This window comes from Acomys russatus, chromosome 10 (genome assembly GCF_903995435.1).
Source record: "Acomys russatus chromosome 10, mAcoRus1.1, whole genome shotgun sequence".
NCBI classification, from domain to species: Eukaryota; Metazoa; Chordata; class Mammalia; order Rodentia; family Muridae; genus Acomys; species Acomys russatus.
Window position 1 is genome coordinate 25,414,317 of NC_067146.1, and position 14,294 is coordinate 25,428,610.

At 40.5% G+C, this 14,294-nt stretch overlaps 1 protein-coding gene across 1 annotated transcript in view; it reads right to left on the minus strand.

The window, feature by feature from the left end:
- Positions 1-14,294, minus strand: part of Mdfic (MyoD family inhibitor domain containing) — an 80,567-nt gene that overhangs the window by 59,395 nt on the left and 6,878 nt on the right. Inside the window, exon 2 of the mRNA XM_051151904.1 lies at positions 1,258-1,380. Coding sequence (XP_051007861.1) covers positions 1,258-1,380 — 123 coding nt within the window. The remainder of the gene's footprint in view (positions 1-1,257; positions 1,381-14,294) is intronic.

Consider the following 14,294-nt stretch of genomic DNA (forward strand, 5'->3'; position numbering starts at 1 on the left):
AGAGACAGAGACAGAGAGAGAGACAGAGACAGGGAGAGGGTTCGCAATAAGTGGACCTTAAATCCTCTCCCATATACCTCAGTGCAAAGTCTAGCTGCTAGGAAATCACAGGCAACATATGCAAATATTTCACCAAAATTTATGTTTCTCAATTGTAGAGCCAATATTTTAATAAAAGAGGGTCTATATCTGCTGAGAGATAACTATTTACTTGAAATAATGTTTATTTAATTCTTTGGGAAATGCTATATAAATCCTGTTTGTCACTAACATCTGAGTACATTTCCTTCCTTCCTATTCCCTTCTCCAAGACAAACGTTATCTCAAATCTAAAGTTAAAAGAAAAAAAAAAAAACCTATTGTTAATTTTCTGCCAACTTGGTCTTTTTCTAGTATTCAGGAAGGGCCAGGCACTGAGCACTCTAGAGGAAATGTCAAAAATTTTGAAGAAAAAAAATGTAACACAAAAGTGAATCTATATTATAAATGGTCAGAAGTGATTAATTAAATTTAAATTAGATACTACAACACTTGAATCTGAGAAATGTATTCTCTCTCCACTCAAGCACAGTACTACTGAGGTGAGATGCAGTGACCATGAGCAAAGAATTCAAAAGATCTGCTTCTCTGCCTTTTCAGATGTGTCCCTTTACACTTTCCCCTTTGCTAAATTCTTTTCATGGCAAATTCAATCTGAACAGTCTAGGGGGACAGAAAAACTAGACATAAGTTCACAGCTAAGGCCTCACAGAGAACTCACATTTCACTATCACTCAAAGCAACCAGCATTTCAGAACACCCTCAGAGTATAAAATAAGCATGCCAATGCTTTATAAATGCTCTGGAAAGCAACCTCAGGGGCAAGAGAAGCATCAACACACACAAGTAGTGAAATTAACAGAGGAGCGCTATCACTTGCCAAAAGAATAGAGACCACAAGAGCAGTGTCCTTTAGATCTGGTATTGTTTTCTTGGCATCAAAGTCCACCATGTACTTAAAGATGCCTGCTTTCCAATGAGTCCTCACTGAGGAAAGAGCTACCTCTGACTAAATCGGACAGGTCAGCCATTCCATTCTAAAGAAAGTAGGAAAGCTCCTATGTATTTACATCCAGGTTTTAGCTCTGATGTTATATAGGACTGATAAAACTACTTTCAGATTTATGAATGTTCAGCAAAATTACTTGGGAAGGTAACTGAAGGTATAATAACAGTCATATCCCTGAATCACTCAATTTTTTTCTCTTAAATACTTACTTCTGACGAGTTCACCATCTGAAGGAGTTCTCCAAATGGGCTGTTCCTGTGTCAGCTCATACCTGGTGCGGCTACTGGTAGCTTGGCTTATATCTTTCTCAGTACGGTTCTCATTACATTTTTCTGAAAAAGATTAAACAGTTATTATCATTTGATGAATTGCAGGTCTTTCTGCATGGGAGGGGCAGTTTGCTCATTTTGAGGGCTTCTCTGAGACACTACCTCATAGAACACAGGCCTGGAGCTCACTATGTAGTTGATGATGACCTGGAGTTCCTGGTCTTCCTACCAGGACCTTCCAAGTGCTGGAATCATAGATGTGCCTCAGCACAAGTGCTTAAGTTGTTCTTACTGCCCTCAAGTCTGCCAAAGCTTAATGGAATAAAATTATATCATTACCAACTGTTGCATATGTTGCATATGTTGCATATGTTGTTGCCCCATAACATTTATTGAGCACTTACTATCTTTTCATCATCAAAGAAATATGCTCACAGTGAAATAAAATCTATCAAGATTGTGGTAAACAAGGTATAGCAAGGCAAGCGATCTGTCATCATAGAGAAATGTGGAAAGGTTACATCAAGGATGAGAGTGAGCAAGTCCTTACAGGTAGACTTACAGGCAGGTGAGACAGGAACAGTATCAAAGGAGAGAAGGCTACAAATGATTGGTGGAGATGAAAGCCAGGCTGCAGTTGAATGAGAAGTGACTGGGCAGTGAGGATATAGGAAGCAGGCACAGCGTTCTCTCTGTAGAAACCGAAGGAAAAAGTCAAAGAGTGGGCAATGCATCCTCAGAGAGGGAAGTGTTTAGGATGAGAGCTTCATAGGTAGGATTATGTGTTCTCAGGTGGAAAAATAACATGTAAGGGAATGGAATGTCTTGTTGGGAGCATAAGTCAAACAACACACAACCTATAACACAAGGTAAAATACATGCTATGAAAGGTCCAGAGTGCTAAAGGAGTTCAAAGAAAAGAAGAAAAAAAAATCTCATCAGGATTCAGAGATCAAGAAAGACACTGTAGAGAAAGGAGCACATTGGATGGCTTCTAAAAGATTAGAAGAACTTCAAAAAGTCACATGGGAGAAAGGTGGAAGAACAGCATGGGAAAACTCAAAAAGCAGACACTTGGGCAAAGGTCCCAGCTCCGGGCTATGAAGTTCTTTCAGGGGGACAGGAGCTAAGACTAAAGTTCTGAGGAAGGTATACCTGAGTGCCAACACAGGAAATCTGGACTCAGTTCAAAATCGGGATGAACAAATCAAAGTAGCCATTGAAGCCTTGTGAAATGCCGAAGCTAAGCTGCATATTAAGGAGTGTAATAAACAGGTGCATCTGTGTTTCTCTATCCTAATTGACTACAGAACATTTTTTGAAAAAACAGATTCCTAGGCCACAATGAATAATTCTATTTCATCTGAGAAAGTAGACACCCTCAGGTGATCCACTGTTCCTAGGTCCTTTAAATATTCACTGGATATGCGAGTGAGAGACAGACAGACAGACAGACAGACAGGCAGACAGACAGACAGAAACAGAGAGGGAGAGACAGAGAGACAGAGACAGAGACAGAGAGAGACAGAGAAACAGAAACAGAAACAGAAAGACAGAGAGAGACTGTTCCAAGGTCCTTTAAATATTCACTGGATATGATAGACACAAAGAGAAAGAGAGAGAGACACAGGCAGACAGAGAGACAGATACAGAGAGGAAGGAAGAAAGAAAGGAAGGAAGAAAGGGTGGAGAGGACAGAGACAAGAAGAGAACAAGATTGACACTGCCCTCATATGCACACGTGTGTGAACAGCTGATGGAGCTATTTGAAAAGGTTGTAAAAATATTATGAGGTGGAGCCTCAGTGGAGGAAATGGGACACTGAGGAAGGCCCCGAGGCATCACGGCCCCCTTCTCTGCCTACTGTCATGTCTTCCATGCCATGAAGGACTGTATTTCTCCAAAATAAGCCTTTTCTTTCTTCCGGTTATTTTTGGTAAGGCTATTTTATCTTAGCAACAGAAAGGGAAGTAATACAGGCTCTAAAGTGGAGCATTATAATAAAGTTCAAGCAGATGCTTGACTGAATGACATAATAGAAAAGGGGGCAGACGGGAGATAGGTGAATGCGGATGGGAGTGACTGAACTTTTTCATCTACATGTGGTGGTAAGCGATCTGAACACTGGGGGGCTAACGTTTTTTAACATATTCATTTTGCACAGAATACAGATGGTGTATACAAATGTTTATTCATGTCACTAGGTGATGCCCAGATCTTGCAAGACAACACATTTGCAGCCGTCACACACATTGTAGTTCTAGGTGCTGATTCAATATTGAGAGCCTGAATGTACAAATCAGAAAGAAAGGTCTCCTAGCTTAGATGGTCTGCAGGGACGGGGTGAAGTCCTGAGCAAATGTGTATTGTTGGAGCCATGTCAAACACCAAAGCCTCAGACCCATGGGGAACTGGTGCACTCCACACCAGGTGAGCCTCAGAGAGACTGCAAGCCTCCCTCTAGTCCAAGATGACATGTCCATAGTGTGTGCAGAAAATATACACCAGACCCTCCCTGTTTTCAGCCTGAAGAAAGTTCTCCTGTAGAGACTGCTTCTAGTGAGATTAGGTAAAGCTGATTCCATAACCCTGCATGACTCAGCTGGATACTCTGACCCCTGTCTCCATGTTCAACTGTATACACCAAACAAGAGTTTTCAGGGTACTGTGGCTTCTCCATCACAGAAACCAGTACACCCGATCCTGGTTGTTCTGTGTGTCAGGAGGATTTGCCTTTTCTTCCCTCCCTTGCTGTCCAGTCAGGTCAATCTCTGGAGCCATGATGGACACACACTGATCATATTACTGAAAGTCCATTGTGGAAGCATTTCCAATTACTGAGCTCACCGGAAGAGAGACCAGAGTCTGTACTGTTAGGAAGCGGCAGAGAGACTGCGTGGTGTCAAGCTAGGAAGCAAAGAAACAGGAGATTCAGACAGAAGTTGTTAGTCAGTCTTGTTAACATTTCCAGTTGAAGGGGAAAAAGTCTGCACATGCAAAAAGATTCTCATGTACCACAGTGATTTCATAACAAATTAACAATCCTGCCACAAACATATTTCAACACATGAAAAATAGACGAGTATAGACTCTCGACGAAAACCAGACGCTAATATTGCTACAAAAAAATAAAAATAAAAATAAAAATAAGGCCTTCAATGCTGAGCATTTTTAGACTCCAAAACCATTTTCAAACGTCAGTGAAATATAAATTAAAAGCATGTAAAACCAGTAACGTCCTAGATTTATGTAACATTTACTCAGCGTTATCATAAGGGAAAATGTAACCTTTGCAAGATGTGTTAGTTTCAATTAAAATCTTAACTTTCCTAAACAATTCCAGAATTCCTTACTGCTGTAGTCAACTCAGGTCTTTTGGAGATTATCGGTAAAAAAAGATATTTTTACAATCTCACTAGTTCACATGAGCTGGCTTATCAGCAGTCCTACACACTCATACTGTTACGTAGCTGACTGCCGCCAGGTGTCATGCTAGTAGGCTTGATTCAATTAGTAACTTTAATTGAAGCTGAATGAAATTAATTATATAATTTTGAGCTGTTCAAGTTTAATTCCATTAAAATTAATTCATGAAACCAAGGCATTATGAAGCATTGCTGACTAAAAGAAAATAGGTATGAATAAAGCCTCTAGACACACTTGACGCATATTTGAATCATGTCCAATATTCGAGTGCCAAGCACAGACCCTCTCAACTCCTCGCTGAATAAATGACAATGCCACGTGGTCCATATACACATGGATTTATGGTGATGTAACCTACTCCTGAGGGAAAGCGAGTTCTTCCTACCCCAAATTCTTATTAGGTGACAAGTTACCATATTTTTTTTTTTTAATGAGTAATCTTATCTGGAAATTCTACAGTTAGATTACCACTAGTGTCCTGAAGTCAAAAAATGAAAAGAATATGACCACTCAGTGTATTATATTTGAAAGGTAATAAATTATGTGCAATTCCTATGACATCACAATCACCGGCATACCCAATTTAGCCTCCTTTGAAAATGAATTGTTTGGCTTGAAAGACGGTCTCTAGTTTGTCCTGTGATGAAGCACTGCACCCCAGCCCTAGGCAAGGCCCAGTAAAGGTTCCCAGTAAAATCTTAAATTGCCTCCGGCTAATTCTCTACTTGTATAAACCTAAGCAGCAGCCAGTATAAGCTGGTGCAAGCATGGAGGCCCCAGCACCAACTGATTGCCCTAGCCCAGGACATCAGTTCCTATCTAGCTATAGGATTTTACATGTGTAGTCAGTGGGTTCTTCTCTGGGTAGCAAATGGATTTCTTTTCCACACCATGGTTCTCAGTTTTGGTGTTGAGTCAGACCATTTAGAGAGCTCTTTCCACGTACAGATATGCAGACCCCAACTTCAGAGAATCTAGTCCAGGTGGCTTTGGTAAATGAAAGGGTGATGTCAAAAAGAAATGTGGCCACGCTGGGAAGGTGACCTACATCTTACTACTCCTCTCCTCAACACAGGATGACAAGGAATCGAAGAGTGAATGTTTATTTAATCGTGTAATTAACATGTATATTTAGTTATACTTCCTTGCCAGGGCAACTTTGAAGTTACAAGATCTGAATGATTTGTAATATTAATCAGTTCTATTGATATACAGGGCAAAATATATATTTTTTTAAATACCCAAAATTGAAGATCTTGAAAAACTTCCACGGGACCAAAGGACTGAGGAACACTTGTGGGTGTGCCAAGCTTTCCAATGTGCCTCTTCTACACAGAGATGTGAAAAACAATCTTTGGATAAGCAAGAAGACCATGTCATGACAACAAATCTCTCAGCAAGGGAGACCAAACACACTCACATGAAACAATCAAGCCCCAAGAGGAGAGGAGGTTATGAAAACTGTCCGGGTCAGTCAGCCTTCCGGAGCCAAGGTTGACAGCTGTGCGAGTAGGGCAAGACCCTAGTGTCATCCTCTACATGGGGAAACGTAGGTGTTGAGCTGCCAAGGCCTTCTCACACTCAGCCTTTGTGCCTGACTTTGTACAAGGGTAAAAATAGAGTCCAAATATCCCATGCATGGTAAAGGATGTTTAGACTGGAACAAATCATAGAGAAAACATTATAGGCACCGGATTTGTGCTAATCCTAAGAGAATGTGACAAGCAAAAACTAAGTTAAGGAAAAACTCAGAGGGGCTGTGGGAAGGGGGAATAACGGTTCTAAATGATCGATTTAAATACAATATTTCCTCCTCCAAAATGACTATCTAGCCAACATGATCGATGCGCTCTTTGGGTTTTGTTTCTTTTCTAAAGGTTCAGCATGAATAGTGAGAAGCAGCCCTCTCAATCTGGATTGTTCCTGCTGAGGGAGAATGGGAGATTTCAAGTAAGTATAATTTCTATTTAATTTAAAATTCTATACTATTTTACCTAACTGGCATTATCCAAATTTCAAACCTTTATAATGTTACTTACTTATCTCAGACAATTGGGGAAATCAAATAATTGATTAATAGCAAGAAAGAAAAGTTAGTAACAAGCAAGAAATATCTAAAAACATCAAACAAATTGGATAACAATTTAAGTAAAATTTATATATACCATATAACAGCCACTTACTTCATATGTGGTTGTTCGGTAATTTTTTAGGAGGAAGCTAAAAGTGCTTTGCTTTGTTGAAAGACAGTTAATGAATTTTTGCAATTACAGTACTGTTGTGGGAATTTCCAAAGGGCTTTAATATATAATATTTAGTTGCTCTTCACAGCTATCAGTGATATAATTAGGAAGAAAGCATCAGTTCAGTTTTACTGATGAGAGAACAGTATGTCTCGGAGTCAGATGCAGAAGCAGAAACAGGAGGATAATGGCAGAGGCAGGATCTTGTGGCTCAGCTGTTTTCAGCAGAGAGCTCATCGCTCACTCAGGCAGCTCTTCCTAACTGTAAGGAGTGGCACCACATGGGAACGTCGTGGGCTGCTCTGACTCTGGTATGTCGGTTAGGTGCTCTTCACTTTGAATACAAATATGTCATCTTCTATGTAAATCTCTATGTAGTTACACTTGTGTCTTTTGTAGACAGATCCAGTGAGCTCGAGCCCTCCTATTAGACAATTAAACTATTAAAGAGGGATGTTTTTACCAATTTATACGCAAGCAAGCAAATACGTCGTTCCGATGGCTAATCTGTGTGTATGTGTGTGTGCGTGTGTGTGTGTGTGTGTGTATGCTAACGTGTGTGGATGTGGAGATAGAAAGCTGACACTTTTCCTACATCATTGCTCTACTATTTGTTTATTTACCTGTATTCTTAGCTCTGTATGTATTTATTTACATATATGCCTACTTGAGACAGGTCCTCTCACTGAACCCGAAGCCCATCGCTCAGGCTGCAGTGGCTGGCCAGTGATCCTGTGTCCACCCCTGCAGTGCTGGGGATTCACAGATGTGTCCACGTGCAGAGCGTGAATGTGAGGTCTGAGTGTCTGAACTCAGGTCCTCACGCTTGCTCATCACCTTACCCACAGAACAGTCTCGCCAGCCCTAAGAAGTGAATGTTGCCAAGGAACAATAGTAGCAAAAGAATCAGACGGTGGCTTCACAATGAACTCAGCTGAGCAAAGTCATTGGACAACGATTCTTGATCAAAGCTGGAGACGCTATGAAGTTCTGATCCTACACAGAAGTAAGGATGATGTCATCATTTTAAATCCTAGATGTGTGCATCCTTCCCGGTCAATTAAAAAAAAAAAAAAAAAAAAAGATTGTCTTTGGGGTTTCTAGAATTACTAGAACACCCCTAATTTTTACTTTGCACTAGCGGAATACTTAGGAGTGTGGATTTGAAATCAGGGTGCCATGCCAATGGAAGCACCACTAATGATGTGAGGTCGAGCAAAGCTATTCTTTCTTGAAATTCTTATCTTTAAAACAAGGATAGCATCTAGAACATAAAGTTATATCAAAGAAAACAGAAGCCCCTGTCTCAAAAGCTGCATCTCTGTTATTGTAAGGGCTCATCCACAGTGACTATTACTGTTCTTTACATAAGTATCTTTCAAAACCCTGATATGAAAGTGTTCTTGGAGAAGCTGTTGAGGGCAACATCCACTTTGTAATCCCTTTCTGAAATACCACACGGGCTATTTGTCTGTAGATTGAATAAAGAAAAGCACTGCCCTGTGAGAAGTTGTGTTATTTTCTTTTTCCTTTATGGATGAGGCAGTTCTAAGAGGAAGAAAATACTTTCAAGTCAAATCATGCACACATTTGGATACCTGTATCTGACTAAGCAGTCTGCAACCACATAGTCTGGGTTTTCTAAGTCTTTTCTATTATTCCATTTTAATCTTTTTTTTTTTTTTTAATGTACTATCATATCACCTCAAATATCCTGCTGAACTAGGCAAAGGTGTGTAAACCTCAAAGCAATCATCAAGCATTTTTCCTCTTGTTATCTTACGGCATTTGCTTGCTTAGTGAACAAATAAGTAATGGTGGAGGTTGGAGACCATCTTTACAAACCCTCCTAAACCTTAGTGAGTGTTCGAAGTACTTATAACAGATAAGAGACTACAAACCTCTACAAGTTAGGCCTCATGTATTTCTATTAAGTACTCAATCTGTAACAGATACAGTTTCCAAAATATCTATATTGTCACCTTTACAAACCCATGTGTCCTTTATCTATAAAGCTTCTCACATGCAGCTTCATCTTATTATCCATCCAAAACCCACACAATTGTATTCTAGTTGACAAAGATCATAAGAAACCTGAGAGAAAAATTCCTAAGAAAAGTGAAAAAAAAAATTGTTACTATATCTTCCCAGAGGCTCAGAGCAAAATAGAAATTCTGCAAATGCTTCTCAAATGTAACCTTTAGAAAACAAAACAAAACAAAGATAAGGCAGCTCTCAGGAAGACCTAGGGCCTGGAAATTCACTTCTTCACTGATCCAAAAAAAAAAAAAAAACCCAACAACAAAAAAAAAAAAAACCCTGCACAACAAAAACAGCAAGCCTAATGACTTTTACAGAACAATGCAAATTCAACTTTCTTGTCCAATCTTTTCAATGGATTACAATTTTCTTATCCCAAACCCATGCAAAATCATATAAATAAGAATTTCAACACACAAACAAGCATATAGGTAAACGTCCATTATTTTATGGAATCACAGATAAATTATCAATGTTTATGGACTGAGTTGAATGCTTAAGTCAACTCAATTAATTCATCGCTACCAGGGTTTTGAAAATTGGCAAAGCTTTTCAACAAGATCTAAAATGCATTCGTTCAAAAGACCTCTTAGGGATTCAGAAGCCTAAGGAATGATTAGATTCAAAACGGAAAAAAGGCAAAACAAAACAAAATACAAATAAAACCACTTAAAATGACATGGACTCACACAGCTTACCTACTGAGATGGCCAAAGGAGGACGTGCATAAGAAAAACGGAAAATATTTACAGCATAAAAGAGGAATATGTGATTGAATGTGAACATTAAAAGAAGCCATAGAGTGCATCAGTAGTTTAAAATATAACTAGGTAAGTTAGAAAGTGAGGGAGGGTTTCTACACTGTCTATTTTTATAAGGAGGGGAGATAGAAACTTGGTAAGGGAGAAAGAGGAGATTACCTCTGTCACCTTCATCTCCAGTGCCTTTGTACTCCTGACCTGATGCAACACCGGATCCCGAAGCATGGCAGCTCCTACTTTCCCAAAATCTCAAGTGTATCGATGTTTACTCAGCCAGGACCACTCACACTATAGCCAAACACTCAAAGGTTCTCGTGGAATGTAGCATTACTGTCTTAGAGGTCTCCAAAATTACTCATCAAGAACTCAGATGAAAACATCCAATACGAACATGGCCAGGAACTGGCAAAAGACAGACAATCGGTCCTTCAGGAGAAAGGAACCCGCTAAATCACAGCTACAGTTGCCAGTCACTGTAATCATCCAAAGACCTCCATGTATAAGGTCAGCTCCAATATAACTTCCACTGAGTCGCTTTATTTTGTTGTTCACAAAATTGACAAGGAAGGAAGTCTATGCAAGTTTTTATCCCTGCCTCTGTGACTCCTGTACTTTTTTAACTGTCTCCTGTTCTCTCCTATGCTAATTACATCACTTCACTCTCTGGCTTTGCATTCTAGCGGCCCTTCAGGGCACAGCAGCTTTAACCTTACCTAGAAGACTTCCTGTCGAGAAACACTGTGTGTAACTGACTGCTGGAATCCACAGAGACAGTCCAGGGTAGCTTCCTTACTTAGCAGTCCATGAACACCGTGGAGAAGGAAATAGAACTCTGCCGTCGTCCCCTGTGTCAACATGATGACACACACTCATCTTTCACCTTGTCAAGATCACCTTTCTTTTCTTTGTCTCTCCTTTTAAAGTGATTACAGTGTGTAGCGCTTGTACAAAGTCATCGGTTTCATTGTGACATTTTCTTTCTGTTCATGCACAAAATGTACGTTAGGGTCCCTCTTTTGGCGGCCTCGGCTTTAAACACATCTCTGTTAACTCCAAGTCATTTGATCAGGATCACATTCCTTTTCTGGCTCTCTGGTCAAGCAATGAACCCTTGTTTGGCACTTTCACAAGAATGAAGGGCATGCCACGGGAACTCGACAGTGAGCCAAAGGGGTTGTTTAATCTGTAACAGCGTTTCAAAGCTCAGGAGTCTGACTCTGAAGCAAACACACAAGAGAAGTCCAAGCAGGCCATTTCAGGTTGTGGTAAGAACACAAATAAAATAATGATGCATGAATTAAGAGTATATTGAAATTGGTTTCTGACACTCGCAAATGATTGATAGGGATTTGATTTAAAGAGGAGGCATAACTTCTCCTAATTCTCAGATACCTAACCCAGAAGCCTCTCAAATAATTCCCTAACTCAGATTTGGGACCCTCTCAGCCCTAACTCTGAGATGCTGCATTTGTTCAATTCTCCTTTAAGCCCACCAAACCATTTTTATCTAGCTCTGCAGTCTTTGTCATCTCTTTACCTTTCCCATCTCCGGCAGCTACAAGATGACACTGTCTGGGCCCCTCTTTCTAGATGTCATACATGGGCCTATCATCCTTAGCCATGGGGATTCAGTCAAGTCTCAGTCATGGGAGATGGTAGGAACAGAATCATCAGCACCTTTGATTTTCCTTGCATCTTAAACATGAATGAATTACTGTTCCTGCTTTACACATTCCCAACTTCTCACAAATCTACACCCACTGCCAGGGTATCCATCTCTTTCCTTCCCAGACAGGAGTACTTTCCTCTTAGAAAAAAGACAACACTGTGTTCCTCAGACCAAGAAGTACACAGAAAGCTGGGAGTGATGGCGCACACCTTTAATCCCAGCACTCAGGAGACAGAGGCAGGCGGATCTCTGTGAATTCCAGGCCAGCCAGGTCTACAGAGCAAGTCTAGGATAGCCAGGGCTCTGTTACATAGAGAAACCCTGTCCGGAAAACCAAAAATAAATAAATATAAAAAGAGAAAGAAAAAAAGATTTGTAGGGAATTTGCATTTTTTTGTTTTCAAACTATGATATTTGTTTTCATATACCATATGAAAATTATGTAAAATATGTACGTGCTAAGCAAACAAACAAAAAGAAATGCTTTCCCCATTGCACCCTGACAAAGACTTGGAGAGTTATTTAACATCATGCCTACTTTAATGTTGTAAACTCCTATGCTGTTTTCTCAGGCTTGATAATTTACCTTACTTGCTACTGAGAAACGACATGAAACCCTTCAGAAAAAAACTTACTAAAGATCCTGCTTATAACTTGGGTAATAAAATAAGAGAGTAGGTCTATGTTCCTAAATGCTGTAAAGGCCACGCGTGCTCCACCATGAAAGGATCAGGAGAGCTACGCTTTGGGTATATAAGTCAGCAGGGAGCTGGCTCTGAGCACTTCACTACCTGACTTCAGAGTTTCTGACCCCTGCTTCACCACAGGAGACCTCACTTTGAGTGCCATCTCTCCACAATTCGAACCAAAATAAATGCGTAAACAAACAAATCCTAAGATCTGCCCTGCACATTCTTCAGCTGGGGGCACTAGGAACAGAGTCCCAACAAAGCCAAGTCCTTCTCATAATCCTCACAGCCTCTCCCAATAGCTGCGCGTTCTGATTCCGTGAGTGGATTAGACCACCTGGCTGACACCTGGCATCAACTCGTCTGTCACATATTCTTGCTGGAATCTTCTGATGATATGTGAATGAGGATTGCAATTCTCAATTTAGCAGACCTCTCACCCTTCCTCACCAGTTTGCATATGCCTTATGGGTACAGCTATGCACATAAGCATTCTTAATGTTCAAGGGACCTCATACATAGGTGCACGGAACACTTAGGGAAAGGGTTTTCCCTTTTAAATGCCAATACTGAAATGTATGTGCTAGTATTAAAAAAAAAAAAAAAAAAAGACCTCATTTCCAGCTTCCTTTCTGAGACTACAAAAAGACTGAGCAGATAGGCACATGTATGTGAATCATCTTTCTTCAGATCACGTGGGTGAGAATCTGAAAACAGAAGTAGACTGCAAGTAGAAACCACAAGCAAAATTAAAATTTTCGGGTTAAAATTACTCTGTGCGTAGTAGTTCCTGCTTACTGGGTTTTGAGTGATCAGAAATAGAAGTTAGAAACTAGAACTCACAAGGACTTCAGAAGCTTAAGGCTGAAGAGCATTTCTCCTCCTGGGTGTGGATATGAAGGTGAAAGGAGGAACTGGACTTGTAAATCCCTTCAGCAAGGAGCTACTGTCCCTGGCAAGAGGAACAGAGCAGGGAAAATAGAGAGAAGGAGGGAAGTAGAAAAAGAGGAAGACAGATCTAAAAACTGGTTCACACACACACTCTCTGTCTGGAAATGGAAGGGCTACAGCCTCTTCAGTCTGTCCCAGTGAATCTCCAACATTAAAGTCACCCCAAAGTCTAGAACGAGGCAGTCCACAGAGTCAAAAGCTGGACACAAACATGTATGGGTCGAAACAGAACTCTGCCTTCGCACAAGAGAATGGTTACATTATCACATGGATGGAATTTTTTCCCTGTTGTTTGTTGTTCTAAACAACTTTCCATTTTCAAATGGCATAACTTTAGACTATGTCAATTTATGTTTCCTTATTTTTGCTCCAGCCTTTTATTACTATAAAAATATAATGCCGGTAAAGTGCACTGTTATTTGGCTTTCTTTCCATGAAGTCATCTCAACCAGATCCAGGAAATAAGGTTGAAAGAAACAGGAAAAGCCGTAACACGCCCCAAAATTCCACAGCTTCCCTCACAGCTCTGTAAAGGTCATTGGATCATATACATCAAGTCTTTGAATGCAGACTGACCAAGCAAAGCGGCCTTCACCCAGCTGGAGTCTTCACCTGCCTGAGGCAATGTTTGCTAGCTCAGAAGCTTTCTTTCACTACCTCTCCCCCTCCCCCCTGCCCAGCAACCTGGAAAGAAGATGAGTATAAAAACACCACACACACACACACACACACACACACATTCGCAGGACATTTGTCCTTTGTCCCCTTTTCTCCCATTGCTCCTGAAAGCCTGGCAACTTCCAATCCTAGGCCAATTCCAAAATCCATTTATCCCTCTGCTTCTATTCCAGGGCTCCCACAAGCTCGCCTCTGAGAAAGGCAATCAACCATGCTGAGGCCTGTCCAGTAGAACTCATGCCAGTCATTCTTAGCTAAGCCCTCAGCCTTACTGAGCAGCCCAGGGTTTACATCAGACCAACTCCCTCTTGAATACTTCGCTCTTTCAAAATTTCCCACAAATCTCAAATGTCTTGACTCATCCTTGCTCTTTACAAATATTATCATCTTCTGTAGTGAGAAGATCTGGGCCTTCAATAATCTCTTCATAGCTAATTTTCTTCAGATTATAGCTTTTCTGCCCTTTTCGCCCACACTATTTCAAAGAGAAACATTTCTCTCTCTCTCTCTCTCTCTCTCT